General features: G+C 30.4%; 2 protein-coding genes across 3 annotated transcripts; one reads left to right on the forward strand and one right to left on the reverse strand.

The window, feature by feature from the left end:
* Window positions 1-541: 541 nt before the first annotated feature.
* LOC114735652 (cucumber peeling cupredoxin) lies at window positions 542-1,554 on the forward strand. 2 transcript variants are annotated; one of them, XM_028923355.1, is made up of 3 exons: window positions 542-802; window positions 992-1,283; window positions 1,321-1,382. In XM_028923355.1, exons 1-3 carry the CDS (start codon window positions 610-612, stop codon window positions 1,328-1,330), a joined length of 495 nt encoding a protein of 164 aa, XP_028779188.1. In that variant the 5' UTR covers window positions 542-609; the 3' UTR covers window positions 1,331-1,382. The 2 variants fall into 2 exon arrangements, with proteins under 2 accessions (XP_028779188.1, XP_028779187.1); XM_028923354.1 differs by having other exon boundaries at window positions 992-1,554.
* Window positions 1,555-5,621: 4,067 nt separating this feature from the next.
* LOC114735651 (protein LURP-one-related 5) lies at window positions 5,622-6,896 on the reverse strand. The gene is made up of 2 exons (XM_028923353.1): window positions 6,529-6,896; window positions 5,622-6,325 (listed from the first exon to the last, which is right to left on the reverse strand). The coding sequence occupies exons 1-2, from the start codon at window positions 6,751-6,753 to the stop codon at window positions 5,906-5,908; spliced, it is 645 nt and encodes a 214-aa protein (XP_028779186.1). The 5' UTR covers window positions 6,754-6,896; the 3' UTR covers window positions 5,622-5,905.
* Between the last annotated feature and the right edge of the window lie 9,584 nt (window positions 6,897-16,480).

Raw genomic sequence — 16,480 nt, forward strand, 5'->3', positions numbered from 1 at the left:
ATATCCTAATCTATTTTTTCTTTCATATTTATCTATTTTTTTTAAGGTGGTCATTGTAATAATGATAGTTCTAACCAATATATTTGATTAGAAAAGTTATTTTAGGAAAGACAATATTTATTTATTATAAATAACTAATTTAACTAGTTTTTTTAATCTACTTAAATTAGTCAACTAGTTTTTATAATAAATATCGAAAGTAGTATTAATAAGTCATTTCAATCTAACCCTGACGTGTCCGGTCGTTAGTACTTTGATATTTATTCATATTATGGGTAGCGACGTGAAATGGCAAAAGGAGATGAATTAGTTACTTTGGCAGATTGGTCGTGTGAGCGTATGAGAATGGGAAGGACGACCCCGCTGCAGCAGTGCATTGATTAAACACAGCAAGCTGAGTTGACTGGCCAACTTGGTCTTGTCTTTGCTTTGCTCAGTCCCGCGTGTTGAATAATCCACACACGCCTTCGCTTTCTATTTATACCCATACCCCTTCTCTTCCATTATTTCCCACTTCCCATATTGTCATTCATCGTTCTTTCTTCTTCTTCTTCCTCCTCCTCCTCATATCTTCAATTAAATCCCACTTAATATAATTAATTATTAAGCATGGCCAAAACCTGTGATTTTTGCGTTGCTGCTGCTTCTGCATTAATATTTCTGCCTTCTCTGCTTCTGAATTGCGCCGCTGCCCAGACTGTGCACGTCGTCGGAGACACCACCGGTTGGACTGTCCCCTCCGATGCCAATTTCTACGCCACTTGGGCTTCTTCCAAGACCTTTCACCTCAACGATGTTCTTTGTACGTACACACACACACATATATGTATATAAATCTCCACACACACACATACACTTAAAGGTGTTTGGGTGATTTTTTCTCAAACCATGGTTTGGTCCCCAAACACCCCCTTAATCTTCATCATTTATATATTCTTATCGATCTTATTATTAATTAGTTTGTTTTCTTTTTCGTTTTTGGTGGTGGTAGCGTTCAACTTCCCTACAAACGTACATGACGTGGTCAGAGTTCCGAAAGCTTCGTTCGATGCTTGCACTTCAGGTAATCAGATAGGGGCCACGATCACCGCCGGCCCCGCCAACGTTACCCTCAAAGAAACCGGCACCCACTATTTCATTTGCACCGTCGGCCAACACTGCCAGGGGGGACAGAAGTTGGCCGTCACCGTCGGCTCCGGCTCCTCCCCGACCCCGGCGGGTGCTCCGTCGTCGTCGACCCCACAAATTCCTTCTCCTCGGCCCAGTTCTGCTCCTCCTCCTCCGTCCAATTCTGCTCCTCCTCCTCCTGCCCTTGCTGGTTTCTTCTTGATCATGCTTTGCTTCGCCTTGGGGAAACTGGTCCTCTAGAGATGATGGCTAAACCTATATATAGATGATGGTATATTTTCTCAGTTTAATAATTAGCAGGATACTGTAATGGTGGGAGTTTTGGCATAGTGTTTGCGTTGGCTTGGGATCTATTTTCAATAATTGCCTTGTATTGTTGATGTCAGGCCACATAATAAAATTTTTTCCATATTAAAGTATTTATAATTTCTTTCTCTTTACAATAATATATTTTAATTTGACGTGTTATTATATTCTCCACCCGTATTTTGGATTTATTAATTCGCAAAGAAGCTAAGAAATTGACTCATCATTTTCCACTCCGATTGATTCTTTCAAGAATGAGACGTCACAGACCTAGTGCCCCCTTCGATTGAAACACTCGTTAAAGACATTTTTGGTAGAAACAGTAATTTTAACTAACTCAGCATATATAATTTTTATGGTATAGAATAAATAAGAATATAAGTAAGGAGGGAAATGGTTTAAACAGAAGAATATTAAATTATATAAATATTAATAAATATTAGCTAATAATATATATTTATTAATATTAAATTAAACTAAAAATCGTAACGAAATGTTCTAATAATTAAGTTACAATAATAAATAAAAAAATTAAACCGCCACGTACTTACTTTGCAAACTCACAAAATTTATAATTACCAGAATAAAACCTTTGACCTCGTCAATATCGATGGGATAACGCGCAGTCTCAATTCTCAGCGTTTAATGACAACAATTGATTTATTTCGATAAAACTTTTATCGTTATGTAGATAAAATTCATACATATATTTTTACCTTATATAAAAATTATTTAAAATTAAACTACTTGAATCAAGTAAGTTGGTAGAATTAATTTATTTGAGATGATCGCATTTCTTTTTCTAAAATTAAAAAATGAATATAATACACTGTATTCTCTCATGAGAAAATGATCTGCACCTAGCTTGGTGATTCTGAAAATTAAATTGGTTTTTAATATTCCTTTAATAACATAAAAATATGTGGGCGTGCAAGTTCCTCAAAGGTATTTGATTCTTGACAATATAAACAGAACTAAATTCTCAGAATAAAATGATTAAATTTAAAGTTAAAAAAGAAAAAAGTTTTGTTCCATATGGACTAGACGAGAGACCCAGTATGAACAATTGAACATGCATGTGCTTTTTTATTGAACGCGCTATTATAAGCTTTTTATTGATATTATCATCTACTTTATATTGTGAATTAATAATTTAATATCACAGCAAAAGAAGACCACGGAATTATTATATTTATGAGTCTAAAAAGATATTTTTGTGCTTTTTTTTTTTGTGTGGCATTGCAGCATGCTCCCGCAAAGAAACGGGACCAGACTCTCCCGAAGAAAAGAAAGCAACAAAAACGAAATATGTAGGACGATATGTATTAAAGATTGAACGTTTTTCTTAATGATATAACTGGTTTGATTTGGTCCCCGAAAGTCACATAATTCAACTTAGAAATAAAACATTTGAATGGCCATTTTCTCGTAGCATGAAGCTTGAACTTAATTGAGATTTATTGAAAAAAGAAGTGTAAAATCACTCGAACCAATTGTGATTTATACGGTTGAGATTAAACCTTATCATTTTTCGGGTGAATTAATGAAAAAGTTTGTAATATTCTTCAATATATGTATCTGGTTCGATTTATAATATTTTAGATTAGTAAATTTATATATAGTATATATTATATATACCAATAATTTTACCATCAATTTGTTTTTTTTTACATTGTTTTTTTCCTAAAAAAAGTGCGTATTAAAGAGGAATAAAATTAAATAATTATTAAATATTAGATCAAATTAATAACTTTTAAGTATTTTACTGCACATGGAGAATGAGGATGTATAGTAGGATGTGTGTGTGTGTGTTGTTTTCCCTTTGCAGAAAAGGATATATTCATGGCTATTTCAAAACGTGATAATTATATGAATTTGGATTTTAGAGATATCAAAAGTTGCAAATAAAATTTTTTTAAGAAAAAAAACAGTGGGCTTTATTTCAATATCATTAGATTATAATTTAATACTCCTTTGGTCTATGTATGATCTAATTTGAAAGTTGATGTCAGTCCTATATGTAAGATTTATTTCATATATTTATTAATATTTTTCTAAACTGACCCTCTTAATATTCCCTTAGTAATAATCAAGTAGAAAAGGGAAGGAGAAAATTAAGGAAGATGATTAAGAGTTTTTTTTAAAAAATATATCATATTAACTAATCTAACTAGTATCATTAATCTAATCAAATTAGTTAATTAGATCTTATATTAAAGATAAAATGAGTAGTTGATATCTCAATGAGATTAAATTGAGGGATCAAATCTATAATTGCATTGTTTTTAGTTGCATATTTTGATTTTTTTAAAAAAATAAATTTGCATTATTTTAGATGCACTGTCTTTTTCTTTGGTACAGAAAAAGTTAAAAAAAAAATAAAAGGGAGGAACACGTCTCATATTAAATTTTATTTGAAATGATAAAATAAGAACAAAACGTTTGGGATTTGAATCACAGAATGAGGTGCAATCCATGTCGGGCGAAGGCGGCACTATCATCAACAATACTTATCTGTTCCTAGTCATAATAACATTAATAAACAAAAACAAACAACATATATATAAATATAAATTTGGCTTTATTAGTGATTCCAAAATCTCATATCTTTGATCTTATTATCCTCCCATTCTGCATTTTTCTTTCCCGATATGACATTGATATCATCAACTTCCAAAAGTGAACCGCCCATCTTTTTATGTATTTCTTTAGTCCAAATTCTTTAGTATTGATAAATTTTATTAGACTCTGAGTAATTTAAATAGAATTGGATAGGACCATATATGTATAGCATTAAATTCCCGTCTTTGTCATATTTTTAAAAGGATACACATACAAGCATCCATACTATAATCTGGCAAAAGAAGGCGACTATAAGACCGTTTACAGCATCTTCATTTTGGGAGAATTCAGAACTGAATCAAAAGGGCATGGGATTTCAAGCCATCCCCAGGCGAAAAACTCTACCCTATTTTAATACCCAGTCTTTAATATAAAATCTAATTGGAGAATTGATATTGATCCTACATGTAATATCTATTTTCATGTTTATTAATTTTTTCTAAATTAATCCTATTATATTCTCCCAATAATAATCAAGTAGGAGAGGGATAAGAAAATTAAGGAGGATGCATGTGGTGTTTTTGGAGGAAAAAAACATTACATATTAACTAATTTAACTAACATCCTTAATCTACTCAAATTACTTAACTAGATTTTACATTAAGAACCTGAAAAATATAAGATCTAGTTATAGTTTAATTTGACCAAAAATAGTAAATAAATAGTTAGGGATTGTTATTTGGAACAATGACAAAAAAGAAGCTAGAATTTTGTAAATGCCAAACAAGAAATGTCAACAAAAATTTATTATTATTTGCAAATTCAGACTTGTCAATACCAAATAACGTTGTGTTACCAACTTTATTTGGAATTTATAATTTTCAGCTTCTTTTTCTGTCATTCTCCCTTATTATTTTAGCTTTGATAAAATTTTGCATAGAAGAAGTTTTATTATTTATGGCACTACTTTCTGATAAAGAGAATAATACAAATTTAAATATCGAGAAATATATTTATTAGGACAATTTTAATCTTGATACTCGTAACTCGACATGGATTATTTTCAAGTTCAAGATGATGTAGAGAATTAGGGGATGGCAATAAAATGATTAGAAAAGCAATGGCACGTTAGGTTGTTGGAAAGAATACAAATGGAATACAATGAGATGATAGGAAATAAAATGGACTAAGAGGGTGTTTAACAACAAAACGAAACAAATTTTTTCACATATTTATTTTGTAAACCGTAAAAACACTTTTAAAATCATAATTTGATTTCTATTCAAATACCTCCTAAAAGATAATGACCACCAATTTTCATGAAAGATTAGAAAGAGACTAATAGAAGGATGAAAATAAGGACACACCCACCATATGCTCGCTGAGGTCTTCGTCGGCGGGAAGGGCATTAGCGTTAGGATTTAGTTCACAAATCCTTCTAGTTAATTCGTTCCCCTTTGATTGTGACTTGTGAGTAAAAGCAAAATAATAGCACTTCCAAATTACTATACAAAATGAACCGTATATTTAAAAAGTAATATATTTTTTTTGTTTTCTTTGGATTTTTGGAGGAAAAGAAAGGCAGGAGAACCTTCACTCAAAATCTAAATCACAAGGCCGACATGAATTTTAAAATGACACATATTTTATATATACCCCCTTGTGCAAGTCACTTGGCCGTTCATGAGAAGTCTTCATTTAAACTAATCAAAAGCTAACCTTTTAACTTTATCAAATATTAATAAATAATTTACACAAAGCCACTCTCAAATGACTTGCATTACAAAGTACAATTATTATTTTAAGGGCACATGAGCCTGTAAAAAAGGGCGCACTAGGTTCCCTTCCAGAGGGACACTTCTTCAGTGGGATCATAATAGTAATCGTGTACAGGGATAAGCTTACGGTTTTAATCCTCCGCGGTGGGGTGCACCGTAGGCTCTGTTCCATTGTCCACGTAATCGTCGCCGTTGATCTGATCCAGAACGAGGACCAATCCCATGGCGAAGGCTCCATCAAACCCCGGCTTCACGCAAAGCGTGAACACTTCCTTCCCCAGCATCACGCTCGTTGTCTGATCCACCTTTCGTCGGATCTCCGCCATGGATTCCTTCGTCGCATTGTACACCGTACAGTTTCTCTGCGGGAAGCAACCTTCGATCTGGTAGTATTGCTGCTCTTCTCCGCCGCTGTTGTCGTCGTACAACTCCACCGTCACGCTCGCTCGTGCCCGCCCGATGATCGATGATCTCTTCACGCTGAAGATCGGCTTGTCGCCGTCCATCCTCTCCCCCTTGTACCCTTCCCACCGTTGATGCAGGCTCGGCCTCTGTTTCACAAGGACAAAACAATTTATCCAATTATAACTGTTGAAGAGAACAATTGACATGACAAAACAACTAATTACAGTGAACCAGCAGTAGAAGTTCAATTCAAGTATGGAACCATGAGAATGAAACATCAGCGTTTTGATGTGAGATTGGGGCCGGGGGGATGAATCTCAGGAATGAAGGATGGTGTATGTATGGTTACCTTCCGGCGAACGGTGAGGAGGCAGAGGCCGTGAGGATCCATGAGGACGAGCTCGTCCTTATCACGGGCGTCGGGTCCGTAAGTGTCCACCCGGAAGACAAGCTGGCCGTGAGAATCGTAGACGGTGAAGCCGTCGCCGGCGAAGAAGAGAGAGGTCTTGAGAACGGTGAGGAGGGTTTCTTCTTTGAAGACGTAGGAGTCTTGGACAACAAAGGACTCTTTCATAGCTGAGAGTAGTGGAGAAGAATTGAGAGCAGAGGAGTGGGCTGACAAAGTAGAGGAAGGCGGGGAAAGGAATATATAGAGGGGGGAGAGGAGGAAGGAAGAAGATGAGAGTGGGGTGGCTGGGAGCAAGCGTGTGCGTATGAAATGGGCGTGAAGGGATGGGGCAAGGGAAAAGGCAAGTGGGCTCAAAAAGGAAATGGCAGGTTATATGAAGTAGTTGCCAACGGTAGCTATCCCCCACAATTTTGACGTTGACGCTGACAAATTTCACAAATGGCTTCATGTCACTTCAAAGAGTTACCGTGTATGCATTTGGAAAGATTACCGAACGCATTTTAAATACTGGCTTTTTTTTTTAAAAAAATTAATTTTTATCCTTATAAATTTGACTCAATACAACTCAATCTTTGTTGTTTTGATTCTTTTATAACTTAGTTCCTAAAGTTTAATTTACTGCAATTCGATTCCTATAATGTTATCTATTTTATAATTTAGTCTTTATTTTAAAAAAAAAAATTACATGTATAGTAAAAAGGGAACTAAATTATAAAATGGTTAAAAATAAAGAGACCAAGTTACAGCAAGTCAAACTTTAAGATTTAAATTACAATCGAATCAAAATTATAGGAATTGAATTGCACCGAGTCAAAATATAAGAATTGAGTTACAAATGATTGAAAACTATAAGAACCAAAAGATTAATTTTCCCTATTTTAAATTTATTTATTTTTCTTTGCGTTATACAAGGATTTTCATCCATGAATAATTATTAAAAAATATTTTAATGAAATAAGCATGCATTTATCGTCAATAAGTATATAAATTAGGTGTATAATTCTAAGTTTAAAATGAAAAGAAATTCTAATTTAATTATAAACTAGATTGTATTAAGAATTGGACGATGGAGTATAGAGATTTAAAGCCATATCATCATATAACTTCCCTTGGAATTTTTAATCATATCGTATGGTACAAAACACATATATAAAGCAACTAGAGTGTGGTTGGTTTACCAAATTAGGTAAAATCTAAGGGTGGCAATATTAGGCTGCCACTCGTCAAGCTAAACGCAATTATTTGTTAGCTACGTTGCGCATGATCATATTACACTTAAGTTTTTATCAAATTAGTGTGAATTTATATGCGTTATGTGAAATTAGAAATATATTGGCCAAAAAAAAAAGAAATTAGATATATAAATGAGTTATGCTATTCATTATCTACAAGTATTGTAATTTATTTAAAACTTTATATATAACACTATATTCAGTGCTTAATATAAGATTTTCTCAACTAATTTGTGTGGATTAAATAAATTAACTAAATTAGTTATTTGTAAAAATATGTATTAATTTTTTTAAAACGAACTCTTAAATTATTTGCATTGAACCCATCCCTTACTACAAACTCTCTTAACATATACAATTGATAAGAAATAGAGATAGTTTAAGAAAACAATAATAAATATGGGATAATAAAGTAGATTATTAATGTCTTATATTTAAAATCAAATAATTTAACTCCTAATTAACTTTTATAGGAGTCTTGACGTATTTTGTGTATAAACTTTGAAAAAAAGACAGACACACAGACACTGGACACTTGTTGATATATGTTATTCATAACTTCTAAGAGTTACTTTATTCATTATATGTTCATATGTTCATATCTTAGTATTAGGATCTCTTCGAATGTTTCATTTTATATGTTTATAAAAATTTGAAATAAATTTTTCTAAAGTTTTATTTTAATAACATAAATACGATTCAATAAAATGAAAGAAAATTCTTTAACTGACTATTATTTTAACGAATAAATGCATAAGCTGATTAAGATAAAAAAGAAACTTTAATTAAAAAACTTCCTCCTCCTCGGGTATGTTTTAGAATAATAAATATTACTACTTCATGTCCTTAATATGAGAGCTAATTTGATATTCAATTTGGTCCTAAATATAATACCAAAATTCACTTTATCTCTCATATTTATCCTTTAAAAAAAAATCTTTATAGTAGTCACACATTTTAAAGGTTTCATCATATGGTAGTTCTAACTAATAAATATGATTAGCAATGGTATTCTAGGAGAGACAACACTTATTTATTACAAATAATTAACTTAACAAACTTTTTTTAATCTACTCAAGTCAATCAAGTAGATCTTATATTAAGAACCAAAGGTAGTAATATAATTTCATTACTAGGTCAATGACGGTCCTTGTACACCTCCTTCAGTCCTTAATATATAAGACTTAATTGATTAATTTGAAAAAATTAAGGAAACTAAAATATTACTTAATCATAATATATGTTACATGATCTCTCTAAAATACTAATATGTATCATTAAATTATATGTCAATTTATTAGTCAGAAAAATTAGTTTGAAAAAAAAGTGGTAAATTTATTTAACTTTTTTAATCTTTTCAAATTAATTAATTGAATCTTATATTAAAAACCGAAAATGGTACTACTTGTTTTTCTTTTCCGGTATTCTCCTTCGTTATACTACACGTGGCAAATATAAATAGTAGCATATTAATTATATATGCTAGTGCATGTGGGAAGACTTTACCAATTTTTTTATCCTCAATATTATATATAGATATACATAATTATATATATACATACTATCTCCGTTTCTTAATATAAGAGCTAATTTATTAGTTTGAGTAGATTAAAAAAGTTTGTTAGTTAGTTATTTATAGCAAATATGTCTTATTTTCTCTAAAATATCTTTATTAATCATATGTATTAGTTAGAACTACCATTCGATGAAATATTTATATATGTAACTATTATAAGGACTATTTTTAAAAAATATATAAGTATGATAAACAAAATAAATTATAATCTTATATTTAGAATCAAATTGAATGTGAAACTAACTCTTATATTAAAGATTAAAAGTAGTATATATGTGTGTATCCATTGGTCTGCACTCAAGGGTTGGAAACTTTCGTTACACATGTGATAAATATAAACATATTCTAACATGTAAGTCTCACTAGATTTTTTAAAAAGAAATAAAAATAAAAAAGGCGACCAAACCATGCAATAATGTATTTATAATTATGTTAGTGCATGTCGGAAGACTACCAATTTTTATCCTCAATATATAACTATATATATATATATATATATGCGCCTATATGTATATATGGTATGTATGTATGCATGCATTAATTTGCACTCAAGGGTTGGAAGGATTTCGTTTTACATGTAACAAATATAAATATATATTCTAGTATATATAAGTCTCACTAAATTATAAAAAAATAAAAAGAAAAGAAACTCAAGTCAAGTTACTTCTATTAATATATTCATTATATCAAATTATCTCAACATATATAAACTGTGTTCTTTTTTGTTTTATATAGATTTATAATTAAATGCTATTAAATACTAATATTTTAAAAATATGACACATGATTATATATGACTGAAAAACTTAATATAATAGATATGAGTAACTTGATATAAATATTGTCTAAATAAATATAAAAAGGTTCAGGCAAAAAAATAAATATAAAAAGGTTAATAGAATGTTGAGTAATGCTAGTAACCATGCAATAACGGATTTATAATTATACTAGGAAGACTTCACCAATTATCTTATATATATGTGTGTATATAAAATATGTATGTGTATGCATGCATTGATCTGCACTTATGAGCAGGAAGCCTTTCAGTATACATGTGATTGTTACCTCCTATTATAAATATAAGATTTAATTTATAGTATAAATTGCGGTAGAAACTAAATCTTATATTTAAAATCAGACGTTGTAATGTACAAGTCTAACTAAAAAATTTTAGGGGTAGAAAAGGCAAATGGCATAAAGAGTAAAGCACGTAATGTGGAATATATTATTATTTGATATGATTGATTCTCTTTTTTCTTTTTTACAAAATAATCTGATATTATTGTGGATATGTATACTGATGACTTTTCCAGCTTTGACTAGTCCGTCGGTTTGTGAGGAATAATATGCTTCTTGTGATTAAATGTGGTCCTTGTTCCCTTAATTTAATTATTACGCATGGCCATGATTAAGAAAAGTGAGATAATTATATATAATAATAACGTTGTCCCACATCTTTCAATTATATAATCAATCACTCCCATAAAAGTAACTTTAATTTGGGATACAGGCAGCTCACGACTCCCTTCATGCAAATCAATTAATCATGTATTTTGATCTTTGGCATTCTACTTTCTGCAATCTTCTGTATAAAAGAATTTTCTTTGGTTAAGTGGGTTGGCTGGTTTAACTATATATTTGACCCCTTTTTTTAAATAAATAACATTACTTTTCTTTGGTGGAAAACAAAATTTTTTTATAGCATATAATTAAGTAATTAACTATTAATAAACAAAAACTAGTAGACTCATAGTCTAGCCCAGTTTATCCCTCGCTCATAAGAGTCCAACCCAAGTAGGTCAAAGTGGCCCAATTTAATTTACACTGCTACTTGTCGTCCTTAATATAAGAGCTAGATACTAACGGGGGTTAGGTCTAGCGGAAGGGGCTAGTCCCTCACAACGTGACGAACCAAGGTTCGAATCCCTGCTAGAAGAAGTGTCCAAATTTAGTGCCCGACAGTGTCTCGAATAGGATTACCTCTAATAAGAGGATACCTTTGCTTTAACAAAAAAAAAAAAGAGCTAGATAACTTATTTATGAATATTAAAAAAATTAATTAAGTTAGTTATTTATAATAAATGAGTGTTGTTTTCCCTAAAAAAAAAACTCTGATTAATCATGTGCATTAAAATAAAAACATGCTAACATATGCAATCATCATAAGGGCTATTTTGGGGGATGAATAAATATATGAGATAAAGTGAATTAAGATCTTATATTTACGAGCATATTAAATGCGGTTAAGATGCAATTTTAACTTTGATTTAATTTCTCAGATGCAATTTTGTCTCTAATCTTTCAATAATATAATTTTGCCCTTGATCTTATTTTTTAGGTATAATTTTGTCTCTAATCTCCTTTTTTTTGTATAATTTTGTACTTGATCATTAGGTGCAATTTTGCCTCTCGGGATCAAAATTGCCAAAAAAAAAAAAAGGGTCAAAATTGCACCACTGTAAAATCAGTATTAAAATATCTAATAAGCTTTTATATTAAGAAGTAAAAGCAGTGTATTTTATTTATATGTAATTAATCACCAATAATTTAATATACCTAAAGGTAGGAGGCTGGCCGTTTTTAATTTCCTGTTTCATGATGGGCCAAACCAGATGGGTCTAGTCGACCCATATTAATTTTTATGGGCTAAACAGGGCCATATTAATTTTACCCGCACTAACTTGTGAATGGGTACCTAATCATAAGTTTATTATCATTTCATATACATGGATCATATGAATAAAAGGAATATAAAGAAGTAAAATTCTCAAATACATATTCACATTTTTCCATAAAAGGTATGCCTTGTCTTGTCGCCATTTAATTAATTAAGCTACTTTGCACATATATTACTCTTCTTGGTGAAATTTAATCCGTCGAAATTAATTAAGATACTCCAAGTAAATTTGTTTTTTTATGAGGCAAGTAAAATATTTATTGACAATAAAAATTTGCTACATTTTATCATTTATAGCTCAACATTAATTTTTGTAAAAAAATTTTTGAGCTCAATATAATTGAATTTACTTGATTATTTAATTTATTGATGTTAATATATTGATATGCTATATAAATTTACAAAAAAAATAGTATCCATATTTATAATGTTGGCAAAAAAGATCAACATTTATAATTTCTTTGCAACACATCGTCATCTATAAATTACAAACTGTACTATTCATGAAATAAATCTTGCATACTCCTAAATTTAATACCATTACCCAAACCAAGTGAAATTTTGGGAAAATGACCCAAAAATACCTTTTGAAATTTAAAAAGACAAATAGGTCATGTAAATAAGTGAAAGGACCAAATGGGCATGAGGTAGGAATTTGGGATTTGCAAAGTTTGGTAAAAAGACTAAACTGCCACTACATAAAATGAAAAGCATCAATATGTTTTGTAAAGTGATTGACAACTTTCAAATTGAACTTAACTATTTTCACAACGTGTTTTACAATTTGGTATTAGCCATTTACAGACTAGGAAAAAGTCAGGGAATTAAGTTGAACAAAATTACTAAACATGTAACGTGACTGATCAATTGTGAAATAAAAGTACCTATTTTCATAATATATTTCCCAACCTATTATTAACCATTTCCAAACAATTTTATTAAATATGTAGCATGATTCACAACTTGTGAAATAAATTTGTCCATGTCTATGACATATTTTGCACCTTGTTATTAGCCATTTTCAAATAATGTTACTAAATAAGGAACATGATTAACAATTTGCAAAATGAATTTAACTATTCTATAATGTGTTTTGCAGCCTGTTATTAGCAATTTCTAGACAATTTTAGTAAACATGTAATGTGATTGACAACTTGTGAAGTGAAATTGACTATCTCCATAATATATTTTGCAACTTATTACTAATCATTTTTATACAATTTTACTAAATGTGTAACGTAATTAACAACTTATACAATGCATATGACTATTTTCATAACATGTTTTGCAACATGTTATTAGTCATTTTCAGATTTGGTGTAATTTTTTAGAGGGCTATTAGACAAATTGACTAGACATGTAACGTGACTGACAACTTGAAAAATATATTTGACTATTTTTATACTATTAACTTGATCAATTTCCACCAAGTATAACCTTTTGGGAGAATTAAACAATGGGGTTAACGTTTTGAGAAGTTAGTAGATAGTAGATAAGTACACCTAAGGCATGTCATAATAAACATGTTAATAATAACTTTCATGATTTACTACATTTGTAATATAATTGACCATTAAAATAATGATATTTATCAAAAGCCAGTAGCCTTCTGAGAACAATTACATCATATATATTTAAATGAGGAATGAGAAACCTCATGATACAAATATGTGTTCTTCAAGCGACATGAGAAAGCTAGAGAAATAGAGAAGTAGCCCATTGTATGATTGAAGAATTGTAACATGAGGAACGTAGAGGTAATTTAAAATAATTTTGGAAGTTGGAAGTTTGGAGGAACCCTAAACAAGTGAATTGGAGTTGGAAGTTTGGAGAGGGACGATTTGGAAGTGAGGAGAGGGTTTGTAATTGTTCTTAAAGAGAAGGACGTCGGAAACATTGCGAGGGAGAGAGAAAAGAACCTAAAGAGAGAAAGAAGAACTCTCTTTGATCTGATAAAAAGGGAATGAAAGAAAGGACATGTAGGTAAATTGTCAAAAATTACAAATCCCAAATGAATACATATAGACTTATTTGTTCTTTATAAAATTAGAATGACTAATTTGTCATTTTAAAATTCAAATAGTATTTATATGGGATTCTTCGTAAAATTTTTACTTGTTATATATGAAATGTAAAAAGGTCCGTTATATATGCACAAAAGTTTACCCATGAAAAATGTACTCTTTGGTCCTATTTATAGAGCAAAAAGAGAAGACTTTTTTTACTCCTATTTATAGGGCACTGAAAGAAATTTTTTGTATAGATATATAATTTTACCTTGTATATTAAATAGGGTTAAAGTTGAAAAGTTGAATTTTAAATGAGAATTAATGAAGTTTAAGATTTTTTTTTGTCTATGTGAAATATGTTAGAAGTGACTTATAAATAAAACCAGAGAGTAACATATATGTAGTTTGTTATGCTTGTCCTTATTATAGTTTAAATAACTAATTTACGGATAACAAACAACTAGTTAAAATTAGTTCAAATAATAAAAAGATTAGAAATATACTTTTATGTTCAAATATGCCCTTATAGCAAATGAGAAAAAGGATAAAAGAAAATGTGTGGAAAAATGTGGCAAGAGAGAAATAATTAAAGGCAACATTAAAAAAAAAAAATTAAATGTTAAGACAAACCTAAATTGAAATTTATAAAATAGACTACACCCTTTCCCAAATTTGAAACTTATAAATATGATTGGATGGAGTACATTGATTATAATCTAGCACTACCTCCTCTTCTTAATATAGGATTTATATAACCAATTATGAAATATTAAAGAAATTACTTAAGTTGGTTATTTATATCAAATATATGTAGATTTTTCTAAACTTTCCTTTTCAATCACACGCATTAAAATTATCTTTAGGTAAGAATCCTTACAATCAACAGAGATATTTTGAAGTAAAAATTATAATTTTGGAAGACAAACTAGTGAATTAAGGTCTTGTGTTTAAGACCAAATACAATCTTGAACTACTTTTTTTATTAAGAATTGGAGGTAATAGCTTTTGTTTTCATCGAACATTATCTAGTTAATATAGAATAATCTTCAGCACAAATATATTATTGACAGTCATGAAAGGTTATTCTTTTTAGGAAAATGAATGGTTCAATTTTATTCTCATAATTCTTTTCCAAAAATATGGACTTTTTTTTTTGAATTAGAAGTACAAATACTAATAATTTGTGTTTAATGTATGACCAGATTTATAACTTTTTTTTACCAACAAAAATTGATTTAGTCATGTGATAAAAAAATTGATTTAGTTAGTAACAAATCGGTTAATAATCAGTAAAGTTATGATGAGGTCGAATAATACTACCAATGTAAGGATCTTATTCATAAGAGATTTGTATATATCTTTGTAAGTGTTTTCTGAGAATCAAAATATGCTCTAACTCTAACAAATTATTGAAACTCAAGTCACCTAAATTTTTTTAAGGAAAAAAAATGTATAACTCCTTTCTTGTGAGATATGACTTCATAAGAATGTTTTCGTACTACTAAATTTTGGTTTTATTATAATATAATATGATAGAATTAAAATCTAGAGGCAAGGAGCTTTGGAATGGTTGGGGTGAAAGCAGAGTTGTAGGATCTATGGTATCTAGTGCCATGGTTGCGGAATGTTACTGTATGTGAGTTGGACCCCCCGCTGGTTTTCAGTCTTGTTGCAGTGATCACAGTTGGAAAACACATGTACTCTCTCTCTCGTTTTGGCCTTTCCCCAATTTGACTCTCAACCATCAAATGCCTCCTTTTCCTCATCAAATTAATGAATAAATAAAATAATAAATCCCATAATAAAAAGAACCAACAGTGTTTCTCTTGTGTACTGAAAAAAGTTGGACAGACACTGACCACAGAGCTATAAATACTGTAATAAAAGTGATGTTATTTCATGCGTCGTCACATTGTACTGAAAACGAGAACAACAGAAAACCCTTGCCTTAGCTAGCTAGCTCTGCAGTACTAGCTGCTTAGAATGATGCAAGTAAGCCAGTTTTGGCATTCAATACATATATATATATATGTGTGTGCATGTATATGTATCCAACTGTGAGAGAGGCACTGACATATTCAAACGTAAACATGAGAATATATTATAAGCACGTTTCTTTCTGCCAACTTCCCACCACAACATTGAGGTAATATTTCATACAACTATCATGAAGAAACATGATTAATTATGCCACTACGTACGTACACTATCTAGTACCTAAATTCCAAGAACAAAACCCCAGAGCCATCCGTCACTGACCACCTCAGCACTAACAAAGTACAAAAGAGGCTTTTGATTTTCAACCAGAAAGGCAAACCCTAGCCTTACATACAATCACTACAACCGCAAAACCATATTCCTTCCCATCTCTATCTGATTCATCGTCCTTTCCTCTTTC

The sequence above is a fragment of the Neltuma alba genome, unplaced genomic scaffold (genome assembly GCF_004799145.2).
Source record: "Neltuma alba isolate B1F8T4 unplaced genomic scaffold, ASM479914v2 tig00013242_pilon, whole genome shotgun sequence".
NCBI classification, from domain to species: Eukaryota; Viridiplantae; Streptophyta; class Magnoliopsida; order Fabales; family Fabaceae; genus Neltuma; species Neltuma alba.